The sequence below is a fragment of the Lampetra planeri genome, chromosome 12, assembly GCF_965212315.1.
Source record: "Lampetra planeri chromosome 12, kcLamPlan1.2.h2, whole genome shotgun sequence".
Taxonomy (NCBI): Eukaryota; Metazoa; Chordata; class Hyperoartia; order Petromyzontiformes; family Petromyzontidae; genus Lampetra; species Lampetra planeri.
Window position 1 is genome coordinate 5,260,093 of NC_136118.1, and position 27,090 is coordinate 5,287,182.

The 27,090-nt window shown below is 43.1% G+C and overlaps 3 protein-coding genes and 1 non-coding gene across 10 annotated transcripts; 2 read left to right on the forward strand and 2 right to left on the reverse strand.

Annotated features, from left to right (window-relative positions):
* The first annotated feature begins 2,120 nt into the window (after positions 1–2,120).
* On the forward strand, positions 2,121–9,516 carry LOC144721559 (BRISC complex subunit Abraxas 2-like). 5 transcript variants are annotated; one of them, XM_078599265.1, is made up of 9 exons: positions 2,121–2,213; positions 4,031–4,121; positions 4,212–4,248; positions 4,377–4,443; positions 4,583–4,773; positions 5,524–5,637; positions 5,877–5,961; positions 6,103–6,214; positions 7,056–9,516. In XM_078599265.1, the coding sequence occupies exons 1-9, from the start codon at positions 2,145–2,147 to the stop codon at positions 8,027–8,029; spliced, it is 1,740 nt and encodes a 579-aa protein (XP_078455391.1). In that variant the 5' UTR covers positions 2,121–2,144; the 3' UTR covers positions 8,030–9,516. The 5 variants fall into 5 exon arrangements, with proteins under 5 accessions (XP_078455391.1, XP_078455392.1, XP_078455396.1 ...); XM_078599266.1 differs by having other exon boundaries at positions 7,059–9,516; XM_078599270.1 differs by having other exon boundaries at positions 4,583–4,727; positions 7,056–7,752.
* A 2,625-nt stretch (positions 9,517–12,141) lies between these two features.
* SLC68A1 (solute carrier family 68 member 1) lies at positions 12,142–18,805 on the forward strand. 3 transcript variants are annotated; one of them, XM_078599273.1, is made up of 9 exons: positions 12,142–12,262; positions 13,516–13,793; positions 14,075–14,154; positions 14,533–15,003; positions 15,453–15,573; positions 15,757–15,853; positions 16,559–16,730; positions 17,229–17,422; positions 18,071–18,805. In XM_078599273.1, the coding sequence occupies exons 2-9, from the start codon at positions 13,650–13,652 to the stop codon at positions 18,334–18,336; spliced, it is 1,545 nt and encodes a 514-aa protein (XP_078455399.1). In that variant the 5' UTR covers positions 12,142–12,262; positions 13,516–13,649; the 3' UTR covers positions 18,337–18,805. The 3 variants fall into 3 exon arrangements, with proteins under 3 accessions (XP_078455399.1, XP_078455398.1, XP_078455400.1); XM_078599272.1 differs by having other exon boundaries at positions 12,144–12,526; XM_078599274.1 differs by having other exon boundaries at positions 12,170–12,526; positions 15,453–15,513.
* On the reverse strand, positions 18,718–26,462 carry NOP56 (NOP56 ribonucleoprotein). Its single transcript, XM_078599271.1, has 13 exons — positions 26,364–26,462; positions 24,788–24,877; positions 24,128–24,242; positions 23,759–23,926; positions 23,126–23,324; positions 22,644–22,831; positions 21,991–22,142; positions 21,469–21,569; positions 20,783–20,931; positions 20,462–20,583; positions 20,251–20,355; positions 20,106–20,150; positions 18,718–19,397 (listed from the first exon to the last, which is right to left on the reverse strand). Exons 1-13 carry the CDS (start codon positions 26,364–26,366, stop codon positions 19,200–19,202), a joined length of 1,635 nt encoding a protein of 544 aa, XP_078455397.1. The 5' UTR covers positions 26,367–26,462; the 3' UTR covers positions 18,718–19,199.
* Positions 20,660–20,732, reverse strand: LOC144721839 (small nucleolar RNA SNORD56). Its single transcript, XR_013585987.1, has one exon. It is a non-coding gene; the product is annotated as a small nucleolar RNA SNORD56 (small nucleolar RNA).
* Positions 26,463–27,090: the final 628 nt, after the last annotated feature.

Below are 27,090 nucleotides of genomic sequence, written 5' to 3' on the forward strand. Positions count from 1 at the left end.
GCCGCACCAGGGCCGGGTACGGGTGTCCGTTCCATACCCGTACCCGTACCCTACCCAAAATGAGTGACAAACGGTGACTCACCAGTGACTCACTGCCTACCCGTACCCGTACCCGGCCGCACCAGGGTCGCAAATGGCTACCCGTACCCGTACCCGGCCGGGTACGGGTAGCCGGGTATCGGGTAGGGTACGGGTATCGGGTACCCGGTTGCGACCTCTGGTATGCAGTCAAACATTTTATCTCTCAAATTGGGAAGTGTGTAATGCATGCGAGCTGCCAGTGGGTGGCGTGAGATTGATTAGTGGCGTCGTGTGACCCCGAGTCTCACGCCTTGATGCGTGAGAGCGTGAGGCTCACATGTGTCCTTGAATATTGACTTAAAGCTTTCGTGACTGCAGGAATTCATATTCTTTGGGTCTTTCGGTAAAGTCACGTAGATAGGAAAATTATAATGATTAAATAATAAACATTTTCTAAAGTGAATAAAAATAATAAAAATATCACGACGTTTCGATCGCAACACAAGCCATCGTCATCAGGAGAAAAAAAGAGAGGAAAAGCTGATGGGGCAGGCTGTTTTAAAGGTTTGAAATGGGTGTAACCCGGGAGCCATGAACGAAGTGGGCGGGGCTAGTGATGTTAAAGTGTGAAATTTAACATGCTAATCTCTGAATTTACATTAACAGGTTAAATGTCTCACACACTAACACAGCCGCCGTTGCTCTTGTCCTCGATGTGGCGGCGGCTCTGCGATCTTACATTGACATGCTAATCTCTCACAATACAATGGCCACGTGGCGGAAGCTCACCGATCTTACATTGACATGCAAATTTCTCACTTTAACACCACTAGCCCCGCCCACTTCGTTAATGACCCCTTGGGCTACACCCATTTCAAACCTTAAAAGCAGCCTGCCTCAGCAGTTTTCCGCCTCTTTTTTTCTCATGATGACGATTGCTTGTGTTGCGATCGAACCGTCGTGATATTTTTATTATTTTTATTTACTTTATTTTCATTTTTTATTATTTTATTGTTACTACTTTTTCTATCTACGTGACTTTACCGAAAGACCCAAACCCCCCCCCAACCTCCCCACCCATCCAACCCCCAAACCCCTCCAAACCCCCCCACCCCCCCAACCTCCGCCACCCCCCCACCCCCCAACCTCCACACCCCCCCCCCACCCTTATCAACCCACCCCCATCCAACCCCCCCAAACCCCCCACCCCTCCATCACCCACCCCCCAAACCTCCTCCACCCCCCACCCCCCAACCTCCTCCACCCACCCCCCCAACCTCCTCCACCCCCCCACCCATCCTTATCAACCCACCCCCATCCAACCCCCCCAAACCCCCCACCCCTCCATCACCCACCCCCCAAACCTCCTCCACCCCCCCCACCCCCTAAACCTCCACCCCCCCCAACCTCCTCCACCCACCCCCCCAACCTCCTCCACCCCCCCACCCATCCTTATCAACCCACCCCCATCCAACCCCCCCAAACCCCCCACCCCTCCATCACCCACCCCCCAAACCTCCTCCACCCCCCCCCCACCCCCTAAACCTCCACCCCCCCAACCCCCCCCACCCCCCAACCTCCCCCACCCCCCAACCTCCCCCACCCCCCCAACCTCCCCCCCACCCCCCAACCTCCTCCACCCACCCCCTAAACCTCCACCCCCCCAACCTCCTCCACCCCCCCCAACCTCCTCCACCCCCCCACCCCCCAACCTCCTCCACCCCCCCCACCCATCCTTATCAACCCACCCCCATCCAACCCCCCCAAACCCCCCACCCCTCCATCACCCACCCCCCAAACCTCCTCCACCCCCCCCACCCCCTAAACCTCCACCCCCCCAACCTCCCCCCCCACCCCCCAACCTCCCCCACCCCCCAACCTCCCCCACCCCCCCCAACCTCCCCTCCACCCCCCAACCTCCTCCACCCACCCCCCCAACCTCCACCCCCCCCAACCTCCTCCACCCCCCCCATCCATCCTTATCAACCCACCCCTATCCAACCTCCCCAACCCCCCCCACCTCCAACCCCCCTAGCCACCCCCACCCATCCAAACTACCCCACCCATACACCCCCCCACCCCCTCCATCCCCCCCCGCCCCCACCCCGACTCCCTTGGCCGTCATGGCGCGGCTGTCGGGCTGGACTCTGGGTCAACTGCAGCTCGCCCAGCTCAGCAGTGCCTCGGACCACGTAAGTCGATGCCTTCTTATCGTGAGGAAGAAACACAACGCACGCGTGCACACTGTGAATTGTAACCACAACATTGATCACTCACACACACAGAGACATTAACACGGAGACCTTAAGACAAAAGGCGGATGCTGTACTAACCTAGACTTGGTGTGCTACCCACCTTCGTAATTACCGCATCGTGAACAGTCTCCGTTTATTTAATCGCAGGTAAATGATTTATTTGCCGAAAGGATGCTCGCTATAGTCTATGGCAACCACAATTCATTTGTGCCGGGGATTCAACGAGTAAAGTCGAGGGCGCGATTCTCTGGTTGAGGCCCAGTGCCGGGCTCTCATCAGCACTGCCACCGCCGGCTTTCATCTCCTTCATCATCATCAGCATCACTAGCCGTGATCAATCCACTGCTGGATGAATCTACCTCGCACCCAGGGTGACCAACTCACTATCCGACCCGCTACTTCATTTCCTCTCTGGGCACATGTGATGCCGCTGTGAAACAGGCCTCAAAACCATATCTGTCGGTCATTGTGTAACAATCATTTTTAGCAGCACCAATCGGGGTTACTAGAGGGCAGTATATTCTTGGTTCTTTCGGTAAAGTCACGTAGAAGGGAAATAATAAAATAATACAAATATAAAACAATAAAAATCTACCTTCTACGTGACTTTACCGAAATAACCAAGAATATGAATCCCTGCAGTCACGAAAGCTTTAAATCTAAATATGAATGAAAAGGTAAAGGTGTGGACCTGAAATAGCTTGCTAACGCCACTGTCGGCGGAATGCCCTCCATTAGAGCGACATCTGAAGAGCTCCTTATAGATGCGTTTTTGGCCTCCTTTTCCACGCTTGCCAAACGTCTTGGATGAAGTGGCAGTCCCCAAACTTGACCCCACTACTGTTGACCTACCGATCAGCGTGGAAGAGGAGGGCAGTATGTTTCACCTGTCAAACGTGCTTCTAAGTTGTTAACCGCCCAGTCACCTGTAAAGGTGAGCCCTAATCATTTGCTCGAGTTGGATGACGTCAAGGTGTGTATGCTCATGTGTGGTGGCTTCCCTAAGGCATTTGATCGGCCTATTTAGCTCTCGATGAGGCTCAGATGGACATTTGGTTTGGGCTCTGCGACTTAGGAGATGGACATACTCGCATCACTCGCTAATGATGTCCTTGGTCAAGAATTAAAAGGTGGCCTTGTTCATAGCTCAGTGCGCTAAGCGCTGCGCCACCGCTCCACAGTATGAAACATTTGTAATCGGGTCGAGTGGGTTTTTTTTTTTAAACCGAAACTCGGAAAAAGATGGAAACACAAGATGTATCCTTTCTCAGAAGTGCAGCCTACTACTGTATAATGTTCTGTTAAATGACGAAGGTGGTGAGTTTTTCAATTGTGTTTGTAACATGGATTTATAAAACATGTTCTGGTAAGTTAAATTAACAAAATTCACCCTGTCAACGCAGCATCACTAAATAGTAGAGTTTTTTTTAAGTGTTTTAGCTCTCTTGCATGAGGCCGATACTTCTTGTTAACAGATGCTGCATCAGGATTGTGTTAGAACTGAGAGCTGTTCCACCATTATATAACAATGTGTTATGTTGCCGTTGAGTGTCATCGGTTATCTAACATTCACTTTACTGTTTGAAGTAAAATCTCTTTAAAATAGTTTGCATGTAAAAAACATTTCTTGAAATTCTAAGATGCTTTAGTAAGGATAATTTTCCAATGTGATGTGGTGTTATGAGACACCAGAGTGTACAGATGTCACTATTAATTGTAATCTATATTGTGTGTCTCCATAACATTTTTTTCAGGAAGGATTTTTGCTCGGTGATGTGAGAGAAGATGAGGTCAGAAGCATCAGTGATTCGAACATTAGCAATGTAGAAAGCAAGCAAGTGTTAAGTAAGTGCACCAAATAAACATGCAATATTCACTGAGGAAAATGTAATTACAGTAATATTGAAATTGTACGTTTTTATTTTGTTTTCACAGGTATTTACAGTCATATCCCATGCACTAGATTGGCCAGGTGAGTGAGTTCCTTAATAATATGACTGCAATTGAGTTGTTTTTGGATATCAAGATTTGTATGACTGCCAATGCAAAGCTTTTACAAATACCACTTGTGTAATACTTTTGCTTCTTTTGTTTAAACAGTTTTTACAACAGCGTTGCTATCATTAATGAAGATACTCTTGGTAACATTATTAAGAGCAAAGAGAAGGTGAGTTGAAAACGTGAGCATAAAATAAACACTACAGTGTTTTACTAAATCTTAAACATAGGTACTTAGTGCACATGTTATTTTGGAAGATTCCTAAAATGATTAAGGTCTAATGTAACATTGACTTATCCGTTTCCAGGAAGTTATCGGATTTTATAAATTTCGCTGGGAGAGTGACCAGAAGATTTCCTTCCGGGAACAGTTGCTGCTACAGAGACTACGGGACACACTACAAGTGCCTGACCTCGTCTTCCTGCTCTTCACCATGGCGTCATCCTCAAACCGTGCCACTTACACCATGGAATACACACTCTTTAAGCCTAATGGAAGGTAGATGTGCAGGTGCTAAATATTGGACATTTTACTTTTCGTCTGCATTAGTTTTACATCTCTAATTACAGTAGTAGTTAATAGTACAAGAGCAGGTGGTGGATATTAACTTAATTTTATTACTTGCTGCAAAATGTCTTTAGTCTGATTTATAATTTACAAACACTTTTTTGGCTTTTGTAGTTTTATATTAAAATAAATTAGTATGGGGAGAAAAAATACTATTGTTGGGTGTACATTGAGATTGTCGGGTGAAGGCTCTGACATATGGCAGGCAAGTGTGTTAAAAAAAAACAGCCGAGTATGTGTTGGAAATATCAATATCACTCGCGCATCTGCAGCACTCACCCCTTTATGGAACCCTTTGCGATGACATCAGCCATATGTTTACAGAACAACCTTATTTTTTGATGACGTACAAGTGCACTGCCATCTTTTAGAGCTCTGGCTGTTACTAGTAGAAAATATTGTCAATGACTTATTTGATCATCGAAATGTATTTATTACTGTCAATATATAGAATAAAAATATGGTTTTCATAAAAGTCTCATACAAACCTGAAGTAATTCTAGATATGCAGTTTTGACAATATTTTTTATAGTGTTCTTTTATATATTATTAAAGTTTAAGAGCAATAACATTCATAGAAAATGTATGGCACTCAATATAAATTACACGCTTGATTTTATACTGTCCAATACATGTTTAATATGTACTTCATTAACACCCTTATTCTGACTTGTCTTTAAGGTTTTATGAGCGTATTCCCATGACCATCAGTAATTTGGGACAAAGTGGGTTGGAATCCTATTGGGATATTCCTCCTCCCTGCCATTCTACCACTTGCAGGAATCTTCTGTCCAGGTTTGGGCTTGCATATATTCACGAAAGTGCAGTCATGAAATGCTGTTTATTTTATTTGTTTAAATGTTTTCGGGTTTACCGCCTATTTTCCTTGTCTGACTTTTGGGTCTATGTGCTAGGAGCTTCTTCAGCATATGGAGCAAAACGTTTGACATCATGCCAAACAACACTTAGTATAATCCAAAAAAACCTTTCACAGTTCTATATAAACTATCAATGATTTTGTCTTTACATTTTAGATCCAAATTTGTGACCAACAATGGTGAGATGCGAGATGTTAACAACATCCTTCAACTGAACACAGAACTGCAAAACAAGCTGGAGGTGAATCTTGTAAAATTATTACATTAAAACATTTACATTATTTTAGAAATAATTTTTCGTGTAATTTATGATATTTGATGAGGGGAAATGTTGTGTGTGTGTGTATTTCGTATAATTTTGATGCCTATATTTTGCCCCCAGCATGCATGCAGTGATGTTTTAGATGGTGAGCGCTCTGTGGAAGTTCTTTTTGCTGAGATTAGCAGCCTAAAGCAAGCCATCGAAGAAAAGAAGAAAGATGCATTGTTGAAATGTAATATTTACAAGATCTCATACACATTCGATCTAATACTTAACCCTTGGTTCGAAATTATCTACTTTTGATGCTTTCCAAATAAGGTTAAAAGCATGTATGCATTACCCCTGTCTAGAATGGGGGGGGGGGTATGGTTGCTCTCAATATGAACAAAAGTTTATTCGCAGGTTGTGCTACTATTAGGGTGTGCCGTAGAGAAAACGGCCAAATTTCTTACAGGATTGCAAAAAAATTGACAAAACCAGCGCAAAATTGTTTTCATTGGCGCTTGCAGGATAATGGCCCATGAGCCCCTGTCTTCCCTCTAGGGCATTGACCGGGACTAGCGGTAGCATGCTTGAAGCTTGACGTTTATATCAGTGGCCAACCTAGATTTTGATCTATGGGTGTAGTAACCGTAATAATATGCGCTATCTGCTTCAGTAGACGTTAATGATCCCTGTGATGTCATTCACAATAGCGTAAGAGTAGGCTATTGTGTGTCGGCATCAGGCTCCAAATTTGAAAATTACCTATACCAGGTCACTCTTCCAAATGAGACTATCCTGGTCTCTTGAGTTCTCACCTGGTTACACAAAATTAACTTAACATTTGGAACTTCCCATGATTGAATTACACGTGACATCTTGTAACATCACGTCATGCACCTTTGTGACTTCCATCTTGCGTAGCTTGAAACGTAGTGTCATAACTAATATACCTCCAAGAACAAACAACATTTTGGAAAAGCATTCAATAATCCACGCATTTGATAATATTTGTTGTATTTGTTCAATGCGATATTAGGTGAGCGTTCTATTATTTATGTAGTTGCAATAATTGTAATGTGTGTTTGCAGCAGCAACGAACCTTCAGGGAGAGAACAGCTTCAGAGAGAACCACGATTTGGAAGCTGCACTGATGCGGGAGTTCCCAAACTCTGTGGAGATTCGAAGCACACGTGTGAATATGAACTGCACGGTTGTGCTGTCTGACATAAATGCAGACGTTCAGCAAAGAGGCAGGTTGAGAGGTAGTAGAACATCTCCAAATAGTCCAAAACCTTTACAAAGGGATCATAAAACAAACCATATGCCCACATCATCAAAGTCGGAACTTGTGAAAAAATCAGAAGTTTCCTTGAGTAAAAGTGTCAAATTGAAAAGATCGATTGCCAGCAACTCGTCATCCCATGTATTTCCAACTGTAGCTACATCCCAGATTAACCAAGGATCTAGCCTAAATCCTAAAGCAACAAATGTCAAGAATTTAAAATGTACTCATTCAAAGTTGTCAAGCAAACAGACAGGTGTTAAAGTAAGTATGGACTTGAGCTTGTCTGAAAAGAAGATTTTGGAGGAAACTGAAGAATTAAAGACTGAGCTTTCCAATGACCATACAGAGTGCATAAACATAACTAGTTCATCGGAAGCTGAAGAGCTGAGGAAAAATGACAAAACAGAGCAATCGCCTTCAACTAGTCATGTTGGAACGCGGTTATCAACAAGAAGCTGTTCAAAAAAAGCTCAAAGCGGAGGTGCTACCCAACGAGAAAATATAGCTAGAGAAACATTAACAATCGCCTCGGTGTCACTCGGCGACCGGCGACCGAGCCAAAGTGTGGCCACCGCTAAATTTGGCCCAACGAAGAGGTGCCGGTCCAAAACACAGAATCAGAAGATTGATAGTATGCAAGTAACACGAGGAAAAACAGCAGTAAAATCTATGAAGTATGAGAAAATCTCGAGTGGACAGAATCATGTGAATATAGAAATTGAGACCTTGAATGATTCATTGAATGCCTGCGTCTCCTCAAACTCCCCAACATTCTGAAGCTGAAATGGTCGCATAAAAAAAAATCTTTCGATCTAATTCACTTGTATGTATACCGTATTTGACAAATGTACAATTCTAATCTTTTTTTGTAAAGCCATGTGGTTATGTACCTTCCAAGTGATGATTTTTGTGATGAAACCTATTACCATGCATTGACCTGCTTTGCCCCAGCTAAGCCACAGATTACTTACTATCCTAAACTTATGTGTACTTGATATGGTTGCATCTCCAAATATAAAAAAAACATTGGTACTACAAATGATTCCGCACCTGAAACGCGCACTGCAGGGGAGGTACAAACATAGCAAGTGGTTTAAATTCTGGTGTCTCAGTTGATGAGTTTCCCCATGGGTGGTTGTGCAATTTCAATAATTAAACTCGTGTATTAAACTGACGGCACAAATAATTCCCATCGATAGGCTGGATAAAGTAAACATTGCCTGTAAGGACAACTGTCTCGACATCAAGTTTGTTTAATCAGGTAACTCAATACCAGAATTTTCTACTTTTCAAGGTTGACCATAATTATAGCCATGATCAATCCACTTACGAGATAGCCTCAGCTGCTGCCACCACCACTTGCACATTAACTTTTTAAATCGCTGAACTGTGTAATAAAATTTCTAGTGCTGTAAGTTAATCGAATCTTATTACAACTCCCAACTTTAAAAAAAACTTTTGCTGTCTTGAACATCACAAGTATGTGCGTTGTGTTTTGTATTGGAGTACCTTCGTGTGTTGGGTATGTAAGTGAAGGCGTATAAAAGAGTTCAAGAAGGGATCATTGGAAGCAAATTCAAATGCTGTTTTGTAGAGTGTGCTATTTTTAATGACTTGTCCATGCAAAATAAATGCCGTATAATTTAAGCTTGGTAAGGTAACTTTAAATGATCGGACTTTTAAAATTAATTTCTAGGCACGGTATATTTAAGATTATAGTACCCCATACTGTCTAATGTGATCGTCGTTCAATAATTTAAAACGTAACATTTGTTTTTTTAAGTTTATCAGTCGTGTATTTAGTCATTCACGTGGCTTTGTTTAGTGCTAATCTTACAGCAACTAGACATTTGGCCAAAATATAATTGAGAATTGTTCAACGCATACTGGATATGGTGTTGGGCTAAGACAACTGGATAAGACTCCCATCAATATAAATCTCTCCTAATGGGACGTCAGGGAGTGCAAGCTGCATCGATCACTGTGTGGTGGAGAGTATATGAAGCCGAATGGTAGTATCCATTACCTCCACGTTCCTGCAATGAGCGAGTTCCCTTAGGACCTTAAGTGACTGAGATCCTATACTGTATCCTTTCCTACGTGCCTTCTGGCGCATTTAAGGTGTCAAGCCCGTGTATGTGAAATTGCATCATTCGCGTGTAAGGAAACGTTTGTTTTTTTACGTCGTTTGAATCGAATTACTGCTCGACTGATATATTGTACTGTTATGAGAAATGATTAAAGATGTAACGTACATACAACAATGTATTGTGTTGTGTACGTTTTTACCAGCATTCATACACACGTGCATAACGTACAACATTGATGTAAATGTTTTTTTAATGTCCACCCCTTTCAATCCGTTGCTGAATGAAGGGCTCCCAGTCCTCGCTGGTTATGAGAGTTGGTTAAGAAGACCACTCCAAACCAACTCCCATGATCAACAAGGACTGGTTCAGTTATACGCCGTTGATATAAACACATTCCTGCGGAGGGAGCTGGTAGGAACGTTGGGTTGCTCGGTCAATGGCCAGGGTCAACGGCGGCGTGGTGTATTCCGCAATTATGCCCGACTGTGAGGGCGGGCACAAGCCGGCGTGAGTAGGTTAAACGTTGAGTTTTATAAGGGCACCACGGGGTGACCAGCCACTCCCCACCCAGCCCCTCCCCACCCACCCCCTCCCCACCCAGCTCCTCCCCACCCAGCCCTCCCCACCCAGCCCCTCCCCACCTAGCCCCACCCTCCCCACCCAGCCCCTCCCTGCACGACGGACGGACGTACACAATAATCCCTTGTGGGCTGGTGTAACCAGGAGGTTCCTACCAGTATAAGCCTGGTTCGTAGAGCAGTGCGCTAATAACAACAGGATGTTACTGCATAAGTCATTACATTACCCTTCATTCATGCAATTGCTATTGGTCACGAATGCATAGATATTGCAATACCTCATGTGCATCCTTGGGGAAAATCTGATTTATTATTTGGATATACAGTATCATTAATCTGCCACATTGTTGCCAAATGTGCCTCAAATACGCTTGCAGTGCTGTTTTTATATTGAATGAGCGCAAGAAATTACGACGGAAAATGTGCTATGTTGCAAAGGGGAATTGCCACATTGTATTTAACCTTCACAATGTAGCTTCGAGTGTATAAACATTTTAAGGCAACGCTTGTTGATGTAGATGCAGAGCAATAACTACAAATTCACATCCAGGTAGGTGGTCAAGCCAGATAACCTCGTTAGGAGCAGCAGCGGAGTTCATTGCTGTGATGTCTCCTTCATATTTGTGAATCGGGCATTGCGTTGTTATACATTGTATGACTCTGTTCTGGGTGGCCACAGTCACACATTGGATAGTTTTTAAGTTTCCATTTGGGCATCAGGTATCCGCATCTGACTTGGTTTGTGCGGATGCGGTTTAGGGTAGACCATGATCTCATGCGTGCTGTATTGACCCGATGATAACCACTTCTAGCTGACAGCAACATCCAATCTCGCACTCTTCAACGCAAGAGACCCACCACGAAGCTCCCAAAAAGGGCTCTTCTTGTTGCAGGCAACGTCACTGACACAAACGTGAACAAAAAAAACCATTGGCTTATTCATAATAAAGGTGTTTGGGTTAGATCGTGTATGTATAAATGTGTCGTGTAACCCTCCACCACCCGACAGAGCCAGTAAGGTTTGCCATGTAAACAAACGCGCCAATTAGTTACTCCTTCAGCCCACCGGTTGTGTGTTGGAGACTAAATCCATAACATTTTTCAATTTGAGTACGACGTTTCGCTGGTAATTATACCAACCAGCATAATCGGGCGATTTGCCAGGATAGTGAAGTATTCTTTGGTTCTTTCGGTAAAGTCACGTAGGTGAAAATAAAAATAATAATAAAAATAAAATTTAAAATGAAAATAACAAAATAAAATCACGACGTTTCGGGCGCAACACAAGCGTCCGTCATCAGGTGGGGACAACCACAGCAAGAAACAATTGCTGGAGTATGCCGAAGGGATGGCTGTGACGAAGATAGTGAAGCAATCCACCTGTGGATTTACTCTCCAACACACCGGTGGGATGAAGTAGTAACTAATTGACGCGTTTTGTTTACGAGACAACCTTTACCATATCTGTCACCACCACCGCCCGCCCCCCATATCAGTGTCCTTGGTCACCCCGTGCCCTTATAAATCTCAGCGTTCACCCACCGACAAAGTCCCATCACAAGGGAGTTGTGTTACTAAACAAAACCTGTTTTATGTATTAATTTAGACAATTGGTGTTACTTATCATGCAATACCGTCTGTGATATTGCATGCTGATGTTGCCTGCTTGATATGTGGATGCACACATGTTGATTTTTTTTTATTGGGCCTGAAAACTACATTTCCCTGTACAAGAATACAAGCAAACAGTATGGGTTAACAGGTATCCCTTGCTGGATGTGTCCAATGGTGGAGGATTACGACACATTTATACTTAACGCTATCAAACCCCCCCCCCTAAAAACCCTTTAGTATTTCGATTTAAAGCTTTCGTGACTGCAGGGATTCATCTTCTTGGTTCTTTCGGTAAAGTCACGTAGAAGGGAAATAATAAAATAATACAAATAAAACATTCTAAAATAATTCTCACGACGTTTCGGCCACAACGCAAGCAGCCGTTCTCAGGTGAAGACCAGGTCTGTCGGGGAGACAGACCTGGTCTTAGTATTTTTGAACACGTTGGTCGCCAAAGCCCTGGCTAATTCGCCTTAAACCCTATTGGCTAGTTTACATCTGGAGGCGTGGTCTAGGGGCGTTAACTGTGGGCGTGGCTTAGGGGCTTCCGAGCGATCTGATTGGACCGGGGGCGAGCATGGGGGCGTGGCCGTTGCTCACGGGGAGGCGTGGCCATGGCATTCGCGGTTCGCGGAAAGGCGGTGACGTCGTCGAGGCCGCGAGTCTTTTTCTTAATTAGTTTGGCTTAATTAATGAATTGCTCGCACAATCTTTCGGTTTATATTCGTGTAAGAGGACCGGTTTTTTTTCTTTCTCCTGGTTAAATCGCCTTCCTCGGGGTTGCCGCCGCGAGACGCTTCTTGTGGGACGCGCACTCTTTAACACCCACCGCTCACTCATTAACTCGCGGTCGTGCGCGTGGCGGACGCACAGCGGCTCGCCGGCTGTTTTTAATTTGATGGTATTTTATCATCGTTTTAATTTACACACGTGTTGTTGTTTTAACTCGACAAGTGATACGCGTTGCTTTGCTCTTGGTGTGCAAGTCAAAGGTGAACGCACACCGATGCATTTGTTACACGCGCCTAGCCAAAATGGTATTCCTCTACGATGCTATTCGCACTAGATGCAATGTCGTTGTTATAGCTCGCCACAAGATAATAATTTATGATTTTATAACGTCTCCTCGCCGGGTTACTGATGTTTATGTAATCGTATTTGGTGACACAGTCTTACAATTGGTATTTCCATTGTTTAACACACCATACACGTGGGCTACGCTTTGGGTTGCAGAGGACTGTACGGGAACCCCCTTGTACAATTCCACGTGGACAGTATAATCCATACCTCTCAACCCATACAGGTTAACCCCGTGTTCTTGTACAGGTAAATTGAGTTTTCAGGTCTATATGGCGTACAGCCGTTTCATTACGGGCAACAATAAAAAAAAATGTTGGTCAATTTGTGTTTTTCCCGTGTAAGGTCTCAATTGGTCTGTAATAGTATAGGCGATTGGTATGGGGTTGACAGGTATGGTATACGCTCCTTCACCAATTCTCGCTGACCAGCGTGGTGAAGTATGGTTAAGTAGCACCCACGGCCCCACACATCGTGGGAAGGCCCGTCGATGGATTAACACTAGGGGCTGTACGTGGACATTATCTTAATCCCTTTGACAATCCATTGTTAGTGGTACATTCACATAAGTTCGTCATGTTGCCAATTTGAATTGCTTTTGCGGAGGAGAAATTGCACAACTGTGTTTGGGACGTGTTGAATTTGAAGCTCGAATAGTGTAGTGGTGACCACTTATTAGCAGAAGCAGTAATAACACTAATAAATATATTGAAATAACAATACAGTATGTGTACATTGTATGTGGTATGCTTGAGGTTATGACAGCATTTTGTAATTGGTTGTCACTAATTACGTAAAAGATTCTGATAGCAATTTAAATTGATAATAGATGTTAAACACTTGTACATTGCTTCAACTCCCTGTCGTGAATTTAAAATTGCCTCCCCCCCCACTTTGCTTTCAGAAAATCCCTGAAGATTGCGTACAGAAATCAACGGAAAATGGCAATATTTTCATATGCGGATGTTGGGACCGGTATTTTTAGCCACTTGTGGGTTTGAAATAAGTTGGTAAAGAGGATTTTTAGTTTTGAACGTCATGGCAGTCTCATTTTCCACTGCTGCTCTGTACGGATCCCTGGCCCTTTTCCAGGCCATCCTGCAAAATGTGTTCCTCTTGTACTACGTGGAAATGTTTGTGTCCGTCTACAAGATTGACAAGCTTTCTTTCTGGGTTGGCGAGGTGAGAATTTGAAATGGAAAGAGACGTTGATGAACTGAAGCTATTGATAGTTTGAACGGTAACATTTTAAAACGGTACAGTGAGAACCAAAAGGAATGTGTGCTTTTTATGTTTGCTCATCTCGCAATGGGAGAATTACAAGCCATGATTACTTTTACAGTTTGAATAGCTTGCCAAGTCAAAGTACTTGATGCATTTTTTAATGTTTCCACAGCGCACAACAACGCATTACTTTTTCACGAAGCAATTGTGTTTTACATTGTACGTGTTGTACTCCTCAGACGATATTCCTGGTGTGGAACAGCATAAATGATCCTCTGTTTGGCTGGATTAGTGACAGAAAACTCCTCACTTCCCAAGAGTAAGTTTTGAGGAAATTAATAATTTTCAACACATTGTTGAATCAGGAACTGACATTCTATTTATACGTCAACACATTGCCTCCATTTTGAAGTAACATAAAACACACGTTCAATCTTGCATCTATTTTCTCTACTCGTTTTAATTTTAACACTTTACAATTAAGGTTGAAAGCGTTTTACGCATTAGCTCTCCTCAAAATTATCCAATGTGAGCTAAACTTAAAATGTTTACCCTGGCTGCTACCTGTCAGCTCCACACTAATATTTAAATACTTCTAAATACAAACTCATGTTGGAAAGCATTATACATCATCAATGCATACATCTGAAATGTTCCTAACTTTCACAAAACAACTGCTTCTCTGATGTGCCGTCAGGTGGAGTAGCAACAGCAGCAGCTCCTCTGGAGGCCTCTCATCCCCTTCGGTGGTGTTAGGACGACTGCATCTGCTCAGCCAGACGGGCCCTCTGCTCGCGTTGTCCTTTCTCACATTTTGGGTAGCATGGGCGCCGGCAGGCCTCCAGTTTGTCCTGTGCCTCTGCCTATATGATGGGTTTTTGACTGCGGTAGGCCTGCAGCACTCTGCCTTGCTGGCCGACCTGGCTGTTTCGGCCAACGACCGCGCTCGGCTCAACACCCACAGCTCGGCATTTGCCGCCTTGGGCTCAGCCTCTGTGTTTGCGTCGTACGTGGCCTGGAGCCGAGAGAACATGGTGCCATTCCGCTGGTACTGCGTCGTGCTTGCACTTGTTTCTGCCCTGGGCTTTGCCGTGTGCTCACGCCTCCTCCGCAACTCCTACGTGGCCAGTGGGAAGAGGAAGCACGAGGATGCCGAGCTGATGGACAAGTAAGAATCTCACTTAAAGAGGAAAATGACTTGAGCATAGTGTATTGGCATTAATCGTTTAAAAAAATGTTCTGCCGAAGTTTCCCTACAATGTAATCAATATTGCTTTACGGCTGTTTGTAAATCTGCTGCTGGAGGATGCCCCCCATCCCCCCGACGTATCGCCCATAGGCCTTGTTTGACCATTCTTCAACAAGGTGGTCAGTGCCCATTGGTGAAATTGGGTGCCCAGGACCGACTGGTTCAGATTGCACTTTCTACAGCTGCTAACCATTGCTGGGAATCACACTCGGGTGGCTGGCTTCATAGCTCGGTGCACGGACCACTCTGCCACCGTTTCCCTCATGACGTAAATTTGTATTGTGTGTTAAGACTCTACGATAAGCTGTACATTTTAAAGGCCACAATGTGGCAGTAATAACGTAATTTGTTTTGTATTGTTTGTTTAGACTGTACATGGAGAAGCAAGAAGGCAAGGCAGATGAACCACGCCTCTCTTTGCGGGATTATGTACGTCAGCTGTCACAACATCGCAATCTGCGCTGGTTTGTTCTCATGAACCTTGTTCAGGTGAATGAAAATGCTTTATCGGGCAGCACGTACGTCACAAGCATTGTGTCTTCCAGCAGCTGCTTGCTCCATAATTCGATGTTTCCGTCATGTGGTATGAGCCCTGGTACAATAGTCGGTGTTATCAGGAAGCCCGCATACAGGCATGATAAAATGTTCTGGTGGTTGTGTTTTCGCCGACAGGTGTTTCACTGCCACTTCAACAGCAACTTTTTCCCCTTGTTTCTGGAGCACCTTTTGGCAGACCGCATCTCCCTCTCCACTGGCTCTCTCCTATTGGGTAATGTGAATACATTAAACAGGATGTGAAATTCTAATTTTGAAGTTTTTGTGACTGCAAGCACAACCGCTTAAATGTATCTCAGAGATGTGTCTCAGAGATGGCATCTCTTGAGACACACTTAAGCGGTTGTGCTTTTGCTACGTTGTCCCAACCTGAAGGATGCTTGTGTTGCGCCCGAAACGTCGTGATTTAATATAGTTGTTCATTTATTTAAGTTTTTACCTACGTGACTTTACCGAAAAAATTAAAGAGTAGGATGTGAAATGTATGCAAGTCACTACTGGTTCCCACTGATACAAGGAACACCCCCCCCACCTCCCCAGTCTCTTGCACTATTATCCTTGCACCTTCGTCCAATTGTAAACCAGAAATGTATCCAGTCGCACACCTTGTGATTCATTTGATGCAATTTTAAAGGGAGCTGTTTATTTAGTTGCATAGGTGTTGGGTTAATGGGGTTCAGGTGAGAGGTTAGGGATATAGTCGGGGTTGAACGGTTAAGGCAAGGTGTTAGCAGTTTAGTATTAGGTTTTAGGAGTTTGGGTTTTGAGGTTAGGATTTAGTGTTATGGTTTCAATTGAAGGTTGGGGCTTAGGATTGGGGATGGCAGTACTTAGTGCTTTTCTTTCCACTAGTCTTGACCAAAAGATATTCTACATTTGATGCTGTTGAATTGTAATTATGCCCTCTCCACTGTTGCAGGAATTTCGTACATCGCGCCACACCTGAACAATCTTTACTTCCTGTCGCTGTGCAAGAAGCACGGTGTTTACAAGGTGGTCATGGGGCTCTTCTACCTGAAGTTGGTGCTCAGCCTGGTCATGCTGATGGCTGGACCTGATCATAGTACATTGCTATGCTTCTTTATTGCTAGGTATGTTACACATAGGCATTCTTTGTAAAATCAGTTGTATTTTGCCGTTAACTTAATTATAGTAAAAGCTCATGCAACATTATGAACGCATAACCTTTTAATAGAAGCCAAATTGCCTGCAGTTAAACATTATTTGTGTAGGTGTGACCAATTTTATTGTGACCTTTGCATCTTTTTTCAGTGCAAGGTATGTAATTAGTGCCACATATAGAATTGAAAGTCATCTTTAGGAATTAAGCAGGCAGTGTATTGGCACACATGCCAATACTGTAAGCCTGTATCATGTAATTTGAATCTGATTTTTGGTGCTGATCCCATCTTTTTCGTAGTCATAAATGCAGTAATGTATTAGGCTACAGCTGTTTTCTTTTATCGTTAGCATATAAACACATGGTTTGAAATTGTTCACCATTTTTTTCCCCCCATCGCATCTTGTACCACTTACCGTTTACTCTGAACTTTCTCTACTCAATGGGTATTTTGCGTTGTGCTCTTTAGCAACCGTGTGTTCACGGAAGGAACATGCCGGCTCCTGTCGATGGTCATAAGTGACTTGGTGGACGAGGATTTCGTTCTCAACGAGCGCCGGCAAGCTGCTTCTGCCTTGCTCTTTGGCATGGTGGCTCTGGTGACCAAGCCTGGGCAGACGTTTGCTCCACTTATTGGCACATGGATGCTCGCTTCCTTCACAGGTAAAGTCGCCAATGCTTTTTCCAATGCATTACAACAAAAGCTCCAGCTATGAATGCATTGCTTGAGGCTGGATATAACTACAGGATTTTAAAAATGATCCAATAGCAACATTGTACTTTTAAGATGTGGTTAGACACCCTATAGAAAACTGGCCAAATTGATTAATGGGTTGTCCAAAACGTGGAGAACCATTGTTGTTTGAAACCTATCAAATACAACGACTAATGCATATTGGAAAGCATAGAATCCATGCATATGCATTTTTCTAACTTGTTTTTACTATTTCACCTTTTGAGGGTAATGTGCACATTTGTTGTTATGCTTGAACTGGACTTTCGTTTAATGCTGATTCTAACAAAGAAACGAAAGTAGCGTGAGCAATACATTTTTAACTTTTCAAAATGGAAGTTTGTCCTGAGATAGTGCGACCCTAACCGGCACAGCAGGAAGACCAACTTCATCACATTGACATCCATGGAATGCAAGTGCATGAGATTTAGCCTTCACAAATTTGGTCTCCTACAAATGCTTGTGGGCGTCCATCCCCGTTTAATTCAAACCAAACTTAATACCTTGTGCCACGACTTGATGCCAGATGACTTTAACCTGTGAATTCTAACTAAATTTTATTTTAATGTGGCATGCAGGCTTTGACATCTTCCAAAGCAGCTCCTTACTGGCCGTAGTGACATCATCTGCACCTGGGCAGCCCCTGCCACCCCTACAAAGCCCCACTGTATCTGGGGAGGCTTTGCGCCAGGGCTGCTTCGTGTTGCTGGTGTGTGTGCCTGTGGTGTGTGGCATTGTGCAGATCCTCTTCTGGTATCAGTTTAGACTACATGGGAAGGTGCTGCACAGGGTCAAGGAACGCAGGGTTAATTCATCATGGATGGGTGGGGTAAAGTCTGTATGAGCAAGGACCAACTTTGTTTCTGTACATTTATACCATATTTTTTAAAATTCCAAGTGGAGATTACAGTGACACTACATAGCCAGTGCCAATTAACTGATCATAGGATGCCAATTTGGGCTACTGTAGCAGCTACCTCAAAACAATTTTAAACTTGGGTCAAGCTTAAAACTGGAAAAATGTATACTGACAATTTTAAAGGCCATAAAAGTTGCAATGCCTAATCCAAAGTAACTTTTATCAGACAAGATTTTTCTGCGGAGGACATGGGTAGAGGTTAACTTGATATGGGTTGAATTAAACTATTCTGCAATTTGACAACCTGTACTCTCTGCAAACATACAAAAGTGTTAATTCAGTTATAAAATCAAACTTTAAATGCAGTTTTAAATTACGTGCTTGAAACAATATATTTTATTTATGAAAATGTTTGGCAAACACCTGTGAAAATAAAACAAAATTTTACAAGCTATGCAATGCGTTTTTATTCAACTTCACAAAAGGCATCTGAAGCTACACATGACCACTTAACTGCATTACAGGTTTCAAGGGAGCAGGACAAAGCCATTTTAGAGATGCTTAATGTATCCCCCCCTTTGGGAATATGCAACCCTTTACATGGTGACCCACAGCAAAGAACCAGACTACATTGTGTAGAATAGCAATGGTCTATCAAGGATTGGTACATTATTTACAGTATACATTTTAATTCAGCAGACCAGAAAATTAGCACATCATTTGTCAGTAAAAAAAAATGCTAAACTTTTTATTTTTGGAGTTATTGGTCTGGCAGACTTGTGGAAAATAATCCAACAATGCCAGGCATATAAATCAACAGTGTGATGGGCATTGGGGAGCCCATGAAATCACTTGGCAGTGCTCTTCCTCTTTTTCTTCTTTTCACTCACAGCTTCTTCAGGCTCAGTGAAATTGTCCTGTTTTCGCTTTTTCTTTTTGTCAGAAACGGGTGTCACCGGCTCTTCAGAGCCATTATCTTGAGAGCTGTCAGTCTCTTCCTTTGCTGCCTTGTGCTTTTTCTTAGTTTCCTTGTCCTCTATGGGAGTCTGCAATCACAATGTTCAATATACAGTTGAAGCACATAAAATTACTTTATATCTAAAAGGGAAATTTGTGAATGTGTGTCTGTTCGAAATGTTTAGCATTCTTCCAGACCATGCAACAAACTTCGTCATTCCCTTCCCGAGTTGCCTATATCGACCTTATGTATAAGTGGGTTAAGGTTCTAGATTTGAAGTTTTCTTGACTGCAAGGATTCGTACTCTGGTTTTTTTTGGTAAAGTCACGTAGGTAAAACATAAAATCACGACGTTTCAGGCGCAACACAAGCGTCCTTCAGGTGGGGACAACTTCGCGAAAGCACACCGCTTAAGTGTGTCTATATAATTACTCGTCACAGCCACCTCTGAGACGCACTTAAGCGGTTGCGCCTTCGCTAAGTTGTCCCCACCTGAAGGACGCTTGTGTTGCACCCGAAACGTCGTGATTTAATTTATTTTAATTTTTTACCTACGTGACTTTACCAAAAAAAACAAAGAGTATGGGTTAAGGTTGAATTTCCTTGAGTGAAAAACATCAGATTTAGTTAAATTGATTTGTTTCGGCTTTTTTCTTTCTTGCAATTTTTTTAGGGTTTTTCAGTTAAATATCAGGGAATATGAAATGAATCCTAGACAAGAATCCAAGTCCCGGGCAAAGCTGGGTAGTAAAGCTCGTGAAATATATTTAGTTTTTTTTGTATTGCAATTGCTTACCACTTTGGGTTCCTTTTTCTTTGGAGTGTCCCCGTTTACAGACTCCTGTAAGAAAAGTGAAGCGATAATGCAACATGAAACACCAACATTTGAAAAATCAATGAATGCGAAGTGCTGATAATTATTCACAGCCAATCACACTCACCTCAGCCTTCTCGGCAGCATCATCCGCATCCTGCTTGTCTTTCTTTTTCTTCTTCTTTTCCTTTTTCGCCATCTTCCGCTTAACCTTATCGGTTATCACCAATGCCTGCCAGAAGACAGCATTTTAAGTTCAGAGAAAATTGCATGGCTTTTATCTAAGACTGCTAACATAGGTTGCCCACAAGGCAGGGTGTGTGATTAACTGTGCTCACCTCTGCAGCAGCTTCCTTCATGACGTCAATGTTTTTCCTAGGAGCAGTGCCCGTCTCATAAAATGACAATCGCTCCTCCACCTGATCCCTCAACTTCTCACCAAACACTGTCGTTGGGATCTCTGAAGGAATAAAAACGATTTGTTAAAAATACTGCCCAATTATTTTTTTGAGTGTTTATCGCTCAGAAGACTTTGCATGCTCAGACAAAAATGCTTTCAACATTCAGGAGGTGAAAGTCTGTTGACGAAAAATAGTACCATCATAGCAAAGTCTACATCTACAAGTGTACTGACAAAGTAGAATGCTGCCCAGCCTTACCAGAGAAGCAGTCAAGGCGGGAAGCGATGGAGCACTTGTTGGCGAGATAGCGCGAGATGCGTCCCTTGTTCTTGGCTGCTGCCCGTCCAATGAAGGTGGAGTGAAAGATGAGTCCATACTTTGGTGTGTTCCCACGAGTCTTCAGAGCTCTGTCATACAAGGTTACCACACTTAACTTACAATACCTTTCAGAAAGCAGTAATGAATCGGCCGCAAGCCATTCAATGTTGGATACGTGCAAATTCAACATAGGTGATCATATGCCGATGCGATGCAACATACTATTCAACATGGTTAAAGGACAATTACTGGCAAAACCAAATCTTAATGTAGTTTAGGAAGGTGAATTTCAAATGCCGAGTTAAGTTTGCAAACTTTACACATGGCACATAAGCTAAACCGACGTTGAATGTATAATGTGCATCTCAAAGCATACCTGAAAATGTGACTTTTATGCACTGAGAAGCAAATATTTTTCATCAGTGCATACTGGAGGTGGGCAGCTCAGCGTTCATACCCTGGGCATTAAACCATCAGTACAATCTCCCCACACCCACCAAACCACCACCATACCCACATAGCGAGCAGGAGGGGAGGCGAGTGGGATCGATTGGCAAATCAAGAGCGACAATCCCAGGGATGTTACCATCACTGCTGCCCACCCCATACAGGTGACGTTGTGGTACCTGAACAGTGCCTTCTCAGCACCCAGGATCTGTACTGTGCTTGCAGGGTACTTTGCCAGGTTTGTCAAGCTGCCTGCTTGTGAAATCAACCGTGCACCAACCTGTAGAGGGGATGAGAACACAACTTGAGGTTCACACTTACATTACAAAAAAGCAGTGTTAACTGTGGTAATCGTTTACATTTAAGGCAATGATTTTTGGACACTTATTTTTTTTGCAAAATATACGTAGCACAGAATTTTTATAAGTACCAAATTTCATGGTTTTTACAGTCATTTTCCATATTTCAGACGATTCAAATTCACGATTTCCCTAATCATCATGTCAAACTCATAGCCTTAATTACGATACATCATAACAGTAATGTGTAAGTAGTTGCATTACGGATGCCTCAGTCAAACTCATTTTCTCTTCACTGTAAATCAGAGGATTGACAGATTGTTAGATTTTGCATCACTGGCACCGGGTAAAAACTAAAATAACTGCCCAGCATAGTCCACGTGCACCAGTCGTACTTCTTACCACTTCGCCAATGAGAGTACCAAGATTAGGGGCCACCATGCTCATCTTGGAACGGAGATACTCCTGCAGGCCTTTGCGGTACTCGGCGAGGGAGATGACACGTGTACAGAAGCTCTCGATGTTGATCAGATCAATGGGAGAAATGTCCATCCCTGGAAGAAATAAAACAAATTTGAGTTACATCCTTAATTCCACGAGCGTTTTGACTGCTATATTGTTACAGGGTGCACCAAAAGTCAATATCCATAGCAATTTCAGCACTATGCTGTGTTATAAAAACGAGTTTTCAAAAGATCAATGTAGACACATTGAGGATTGAATGCTCAAGTATGCTATGAGAAACGTACTGTGATGTTTGGTAAAGCAAATGGTGTCCAGTTTGAGCATTTCACTACTTACTGCACAGATATAGGTCTCCTGACGTTTGCCTGACACTCTTTAAATAGCGTTAAAAACGAGATTTAAAACAAAAGGTTACAAAAAGTGCATTTGGTGACTCAGTCTGAAAAGAGGTTTTCATTCAAAAATATTCAGAGGATTGACAGATTTTGTTTAACATCATTGTCACCTTTAATGTGCCAACTATGAAACTCCAAACGACTGGCTGCCTGCCTGCATACAGCAGCTGAGCTGTGGAAGATGAATGACTTTACCCATAGAGGAGCGGGAGGCATCAAGAATGGCTTGAGCTTTTGCGCTGTCCATGGTTAACTCCTCCAACGCCTCCAGATTTTCCTCCGACAGGTCCTTGCGGTTGGCGATGAGCTTGGTGAGGCGGCAGTATGTGTAGTTGTCGGGCACAATCCTAATCAGCTCCGGAAAGTGGTAACCGTACCACTCGCTGTTGTGAAACGAGACATTTACAAAAATTGTTAGCATCATCAAATCCGAAAATGAAAATCTTTTATCGTCATCCACTTGTCATGTCACCACTCTGCAAATACAGGTCTGGATGAAATGGACCAGACCCATAGCATTACACAGTGGTTGTTTTTATTCCTCCCGTTTCTGTACAGCTAGAGCTGGTTGCCTTCTAGCGGTGGTAAGCGTTGAGAGGTTGCAACTTCCTTTTGTAGATCACAAAACAAAATACAAGTACGACAATTTAAAAATGTGCACATAAAACCCCTCTTACCGCACACGCATGGAAAAGGTATTGATATCTTTGTCGAGTTGGTCAAGCAGGCTGATTGACTGGATGATCATGTTGTCAGCACGGTTGACGTTGAACTTGACCTTTGCACGGGAATAACTGTGCCCAAGACCCAGCTGCGCCTTGGCAGCTGACTGGACTGTCAGTCCCTTGACAAGGGCGTGGAAATGCAGGCGAATTCCTGTAAAATATAAAGAATTCATCAGTCTTCTTTCAAAAGCATTCAAATCATTGGTGAGAGATTTGGTTCCATCACCAATATCCCAATTAAGCACCTGGCTCTGCCCACCCTGCTGAAGAACGTTTAAGCTACCTCAGAACTAACCACTACCCCTTCACAAGTGGCAATTGAAAGAAAGCCCTGTGATTACAAAAACACAGACCAGACCATTCATCTCACAGTAGTGAACCAATGAACTAAAATTAAATGACGGCATCGAAGCAATCGACCACACAACTGAAGCCATTTTTCAGTTAGCCAATCTGGAGACTCGTTAGAGTTGCTATTAATCCAGATACATGCAAGAGTTATTATTTTAGTGGGGAGAACATGTCCCTAAAGTCACGTGACAAGCACTCACAATGGGCAAAGTGAGTTTTGTATTTTCAACTCACCACGGACGATCTCGTTGATCACACCCCCAGTTTGCCCTTGAATTCCCAGCTCTTCCTGGATGGCTGCCCCAATCTTGGCATCGGCCACTCCCAGGATCACTTTATTTTTTTTGCTTGGTGCTGGCATGTTAGTCTCCAAGAGCAGCCTCAGGTCCTCATGCAATATCCCTTAAACAGGACACAAGAACAATCCAAATATTTAAACATGTTTTCATAGTATTCAAAGCCTGTTATTTTTAATCCTATCACAAGTGCTCCGAAACTCAAGGATGTAACGTCATCAAAGTCAGTGAATTAACAGCTTATAATAGGCATCATTGCACTGAAATGTCATTCAGAACTACATTTCAAACAGTCAACCGTGCATACCTTCAGAAATGGCATTGATGTTTTCAAGGGCAGCCTGAGCCGACTTGAAGGGATAAAATGCAGTCAACTTGACCATGGTGTTGAACTTTGATCTGTCCAAAATGCTCGCCTCCACCTGCAGTACAAAAATTAATAAATTAGCTGTATGAAATGCTATCAAAGGAATTTCATTACACTCAAGATAACTGTTGCTTTAATGAAATGTATTAACAAGTAAAAAACACATGTATTTAAAAAAAAAAGCATTATGGTCATGACTCACAGCGACAAAACACTACCCAATTCAATGTGTCCATGACTGTCCGACAATTATAATACAAACCAAGGTAATGGTCAAACACTTTGGTACCAGTGGCATTAACTCCAATAAGCCCAGTTGTCTTAAGATTCCGACTCAACCTCCGCATTCCAGCGCGACAATACACGGTTCACAAGTCCCAATATATGCATTACAATTTGTTGCACATCTGCATATTTTATCAGTCACAGAATAGCGGAATGCTACGCCATTTTCGGCCACTCATTTTATGCACTCCACAGTTGAGGCAGCGAAAAGTGGCGTAAACAACACATGAATTCATTAAGTCATACTGCAACGTGCATCGAGTTATTCTGTAGATAAATTCATCTCGGGAGTGGGTGGGAATGGGATGACCTCACCTGTGGCAGCAACATCCCGATTTCCTCTGCCTCCTTGACGGAGAAGAGGGCGTACCCAGCCGCATGCTCGAAAAGCACGTAGAGCAACACCTGGGCAGACGAGACCACACACACAGCTTCAGAGAACCACTATCGATATACATTGGTTTAGTAAAGAAGCAACCCTTTAGTCAATCCACTGCTGGATGAGAGCCGATTGATTATGCAGTGTGGGTGGTGGGGATTTAACCATATTTCACGCTGGTTATCGCAGGTAGAATGTTCTGCACTGCTTTCAATTGTTTTTGCAGTCATCTCCTTTCCTTACAAATAGTTGTCCGATACCTATTCTGTGCAATGCGGTCGCTTATCCAAGGACCAACCAGGCTCTATGCTGCTTAGCTTCGGAGATACAAGTTCAATGCATGATCGATTAAACGTTGATGTAATTACACAAATTGTAAATGAATACTATGAATTTGGTTATTTTATATCTCCCATCATGTATAACAATATACTGAAATCGCCAAAATGAAGCTTTAGTTAAATTTTCTATCAGGCTGTGGCCCACGCTGTAATTATGTTACCGTATAACCAATACTCAAGACTGTCCCGACAAAATACGAAAGATAACGAGACGAAACATTATTTTGGTTAAAAGATATGGTTCCAAGCAAACCCCAGTCTCAAGAACCTTAATAAATTGTGTCCTGCAATAATTTTGCTATATCTAATTCATGTATATGCTTAATAGATTTATTGTTTTCCTTCACAAGTCTAAATTTCAAGCTCTGCCTTTGCACGTGCGTGCCTTTACGGGCATTTGTTCAAGCCCACGAATGGTGTTACACGTGGGAAGAAACCCGAGAACCACAGAAAACCCACAACATATTAATCCCAATTAATCATAACGGATGTTTTTACCGATATATTTATAGCATATATACGTTTTTTTCCGCAAATGTTTCAGATCTACACGACTGCAATTCACACACGCGCTGAACGACACGCATATGGCCACGTGTGCTGCATGAACCACGTGTTGCTCAGTGATATTTATAATTTTATATTCTGAACTCGGCAGGGTGACTACACAGCATTGCCATTATAAACATTACCCAACTCAAACATATGCATACCATTCACAATGACCTAACGCAACTGTTAAATTAGTAATTTACTACAGTAAAATTATTTTCCACGTGCGTGCTTTGGCGCCTTAGCGCGCGCACGCACGCAGACGAATAACGATCTAACTAAACACATAACAAATTAATAAACGCGTAAATTAGCCCTCAAGCAGTTTAAAGTCTTAATTAGCAAGAGGGTTCAGCAGCAGTATTAATTGCTGCACGTGTAGCGACTCGGCGCGCAGGGCCCAAACTAGGCCGCAGGCCTCTCCGCCTCGTGGGCGAAGCATCGAGACGCGACTCCCAAACTCTCGACCCCAAATAAAATTAAACTCTCGGTTATTTTTCTTTGGGGGAAGATCATCGCGTTTCTAGGCTTTCGCTCGCCACCCTGCAGGCCGAGTGGCCGTAAATTTACTCGCAAGCGATGCCTCCCGTTAGGAGGGCGAGCGAAGCGCGCTACTCACCATGGCGGCGCGAGTGGAAAGGAGACGCGGAGCTCACGACGCGCGCCCTCTCATTGACTCCTCCCCTCATTTGAATATGACGTCATTTCCGGTTGAATTAATTTGTAATTTAATTATTCTGCTTCCTCCACCCCAAACCCCCCCCCCATCCTGCACCCGTCCCCTTTGGCTCATCCCCCCTCCTCTTACCCAATATATTAATGCCCCATCACAAATAACTCCCACTACAATTATTTTGCTGTGCCTTTTTACACCTGATGAAGGAAGCTTGTGTTTCCTTCGAAACGTCGTGATTTATTATTTTATTTATATTATTTATAGTATTTTTATTATTTATTATTTATTTTTACCTACGTGACTTTACCGAAAAAACCTAAGAGTATGTAAAAAAAGAATCTATGTTGAGACCATCATGGGATCTCCCTTGCCAGTAGCAAAACATAAGAAGGTTTTACCCTCTGACAATAAAATAGGTGTTAAAACACCAAACTGAAACCTTTTGCAAGGAATCAAGTCTGCATTAAACACATATACTTGTGACTTTACCGAAAAAATCAAAGAGTATGGACCCTTGCAGTCACGAAAACTTCAAATCTAGAATATACAGTACTACCAGAGCATGTGTTTTGGTTGCATGTTCACCAGAAGTACATGCAAGATGTTTGCATCTTAACCAGACATGATTCCTTGCAAAATGGTTTCAGTTTGGTTAACATCTTATCACCTG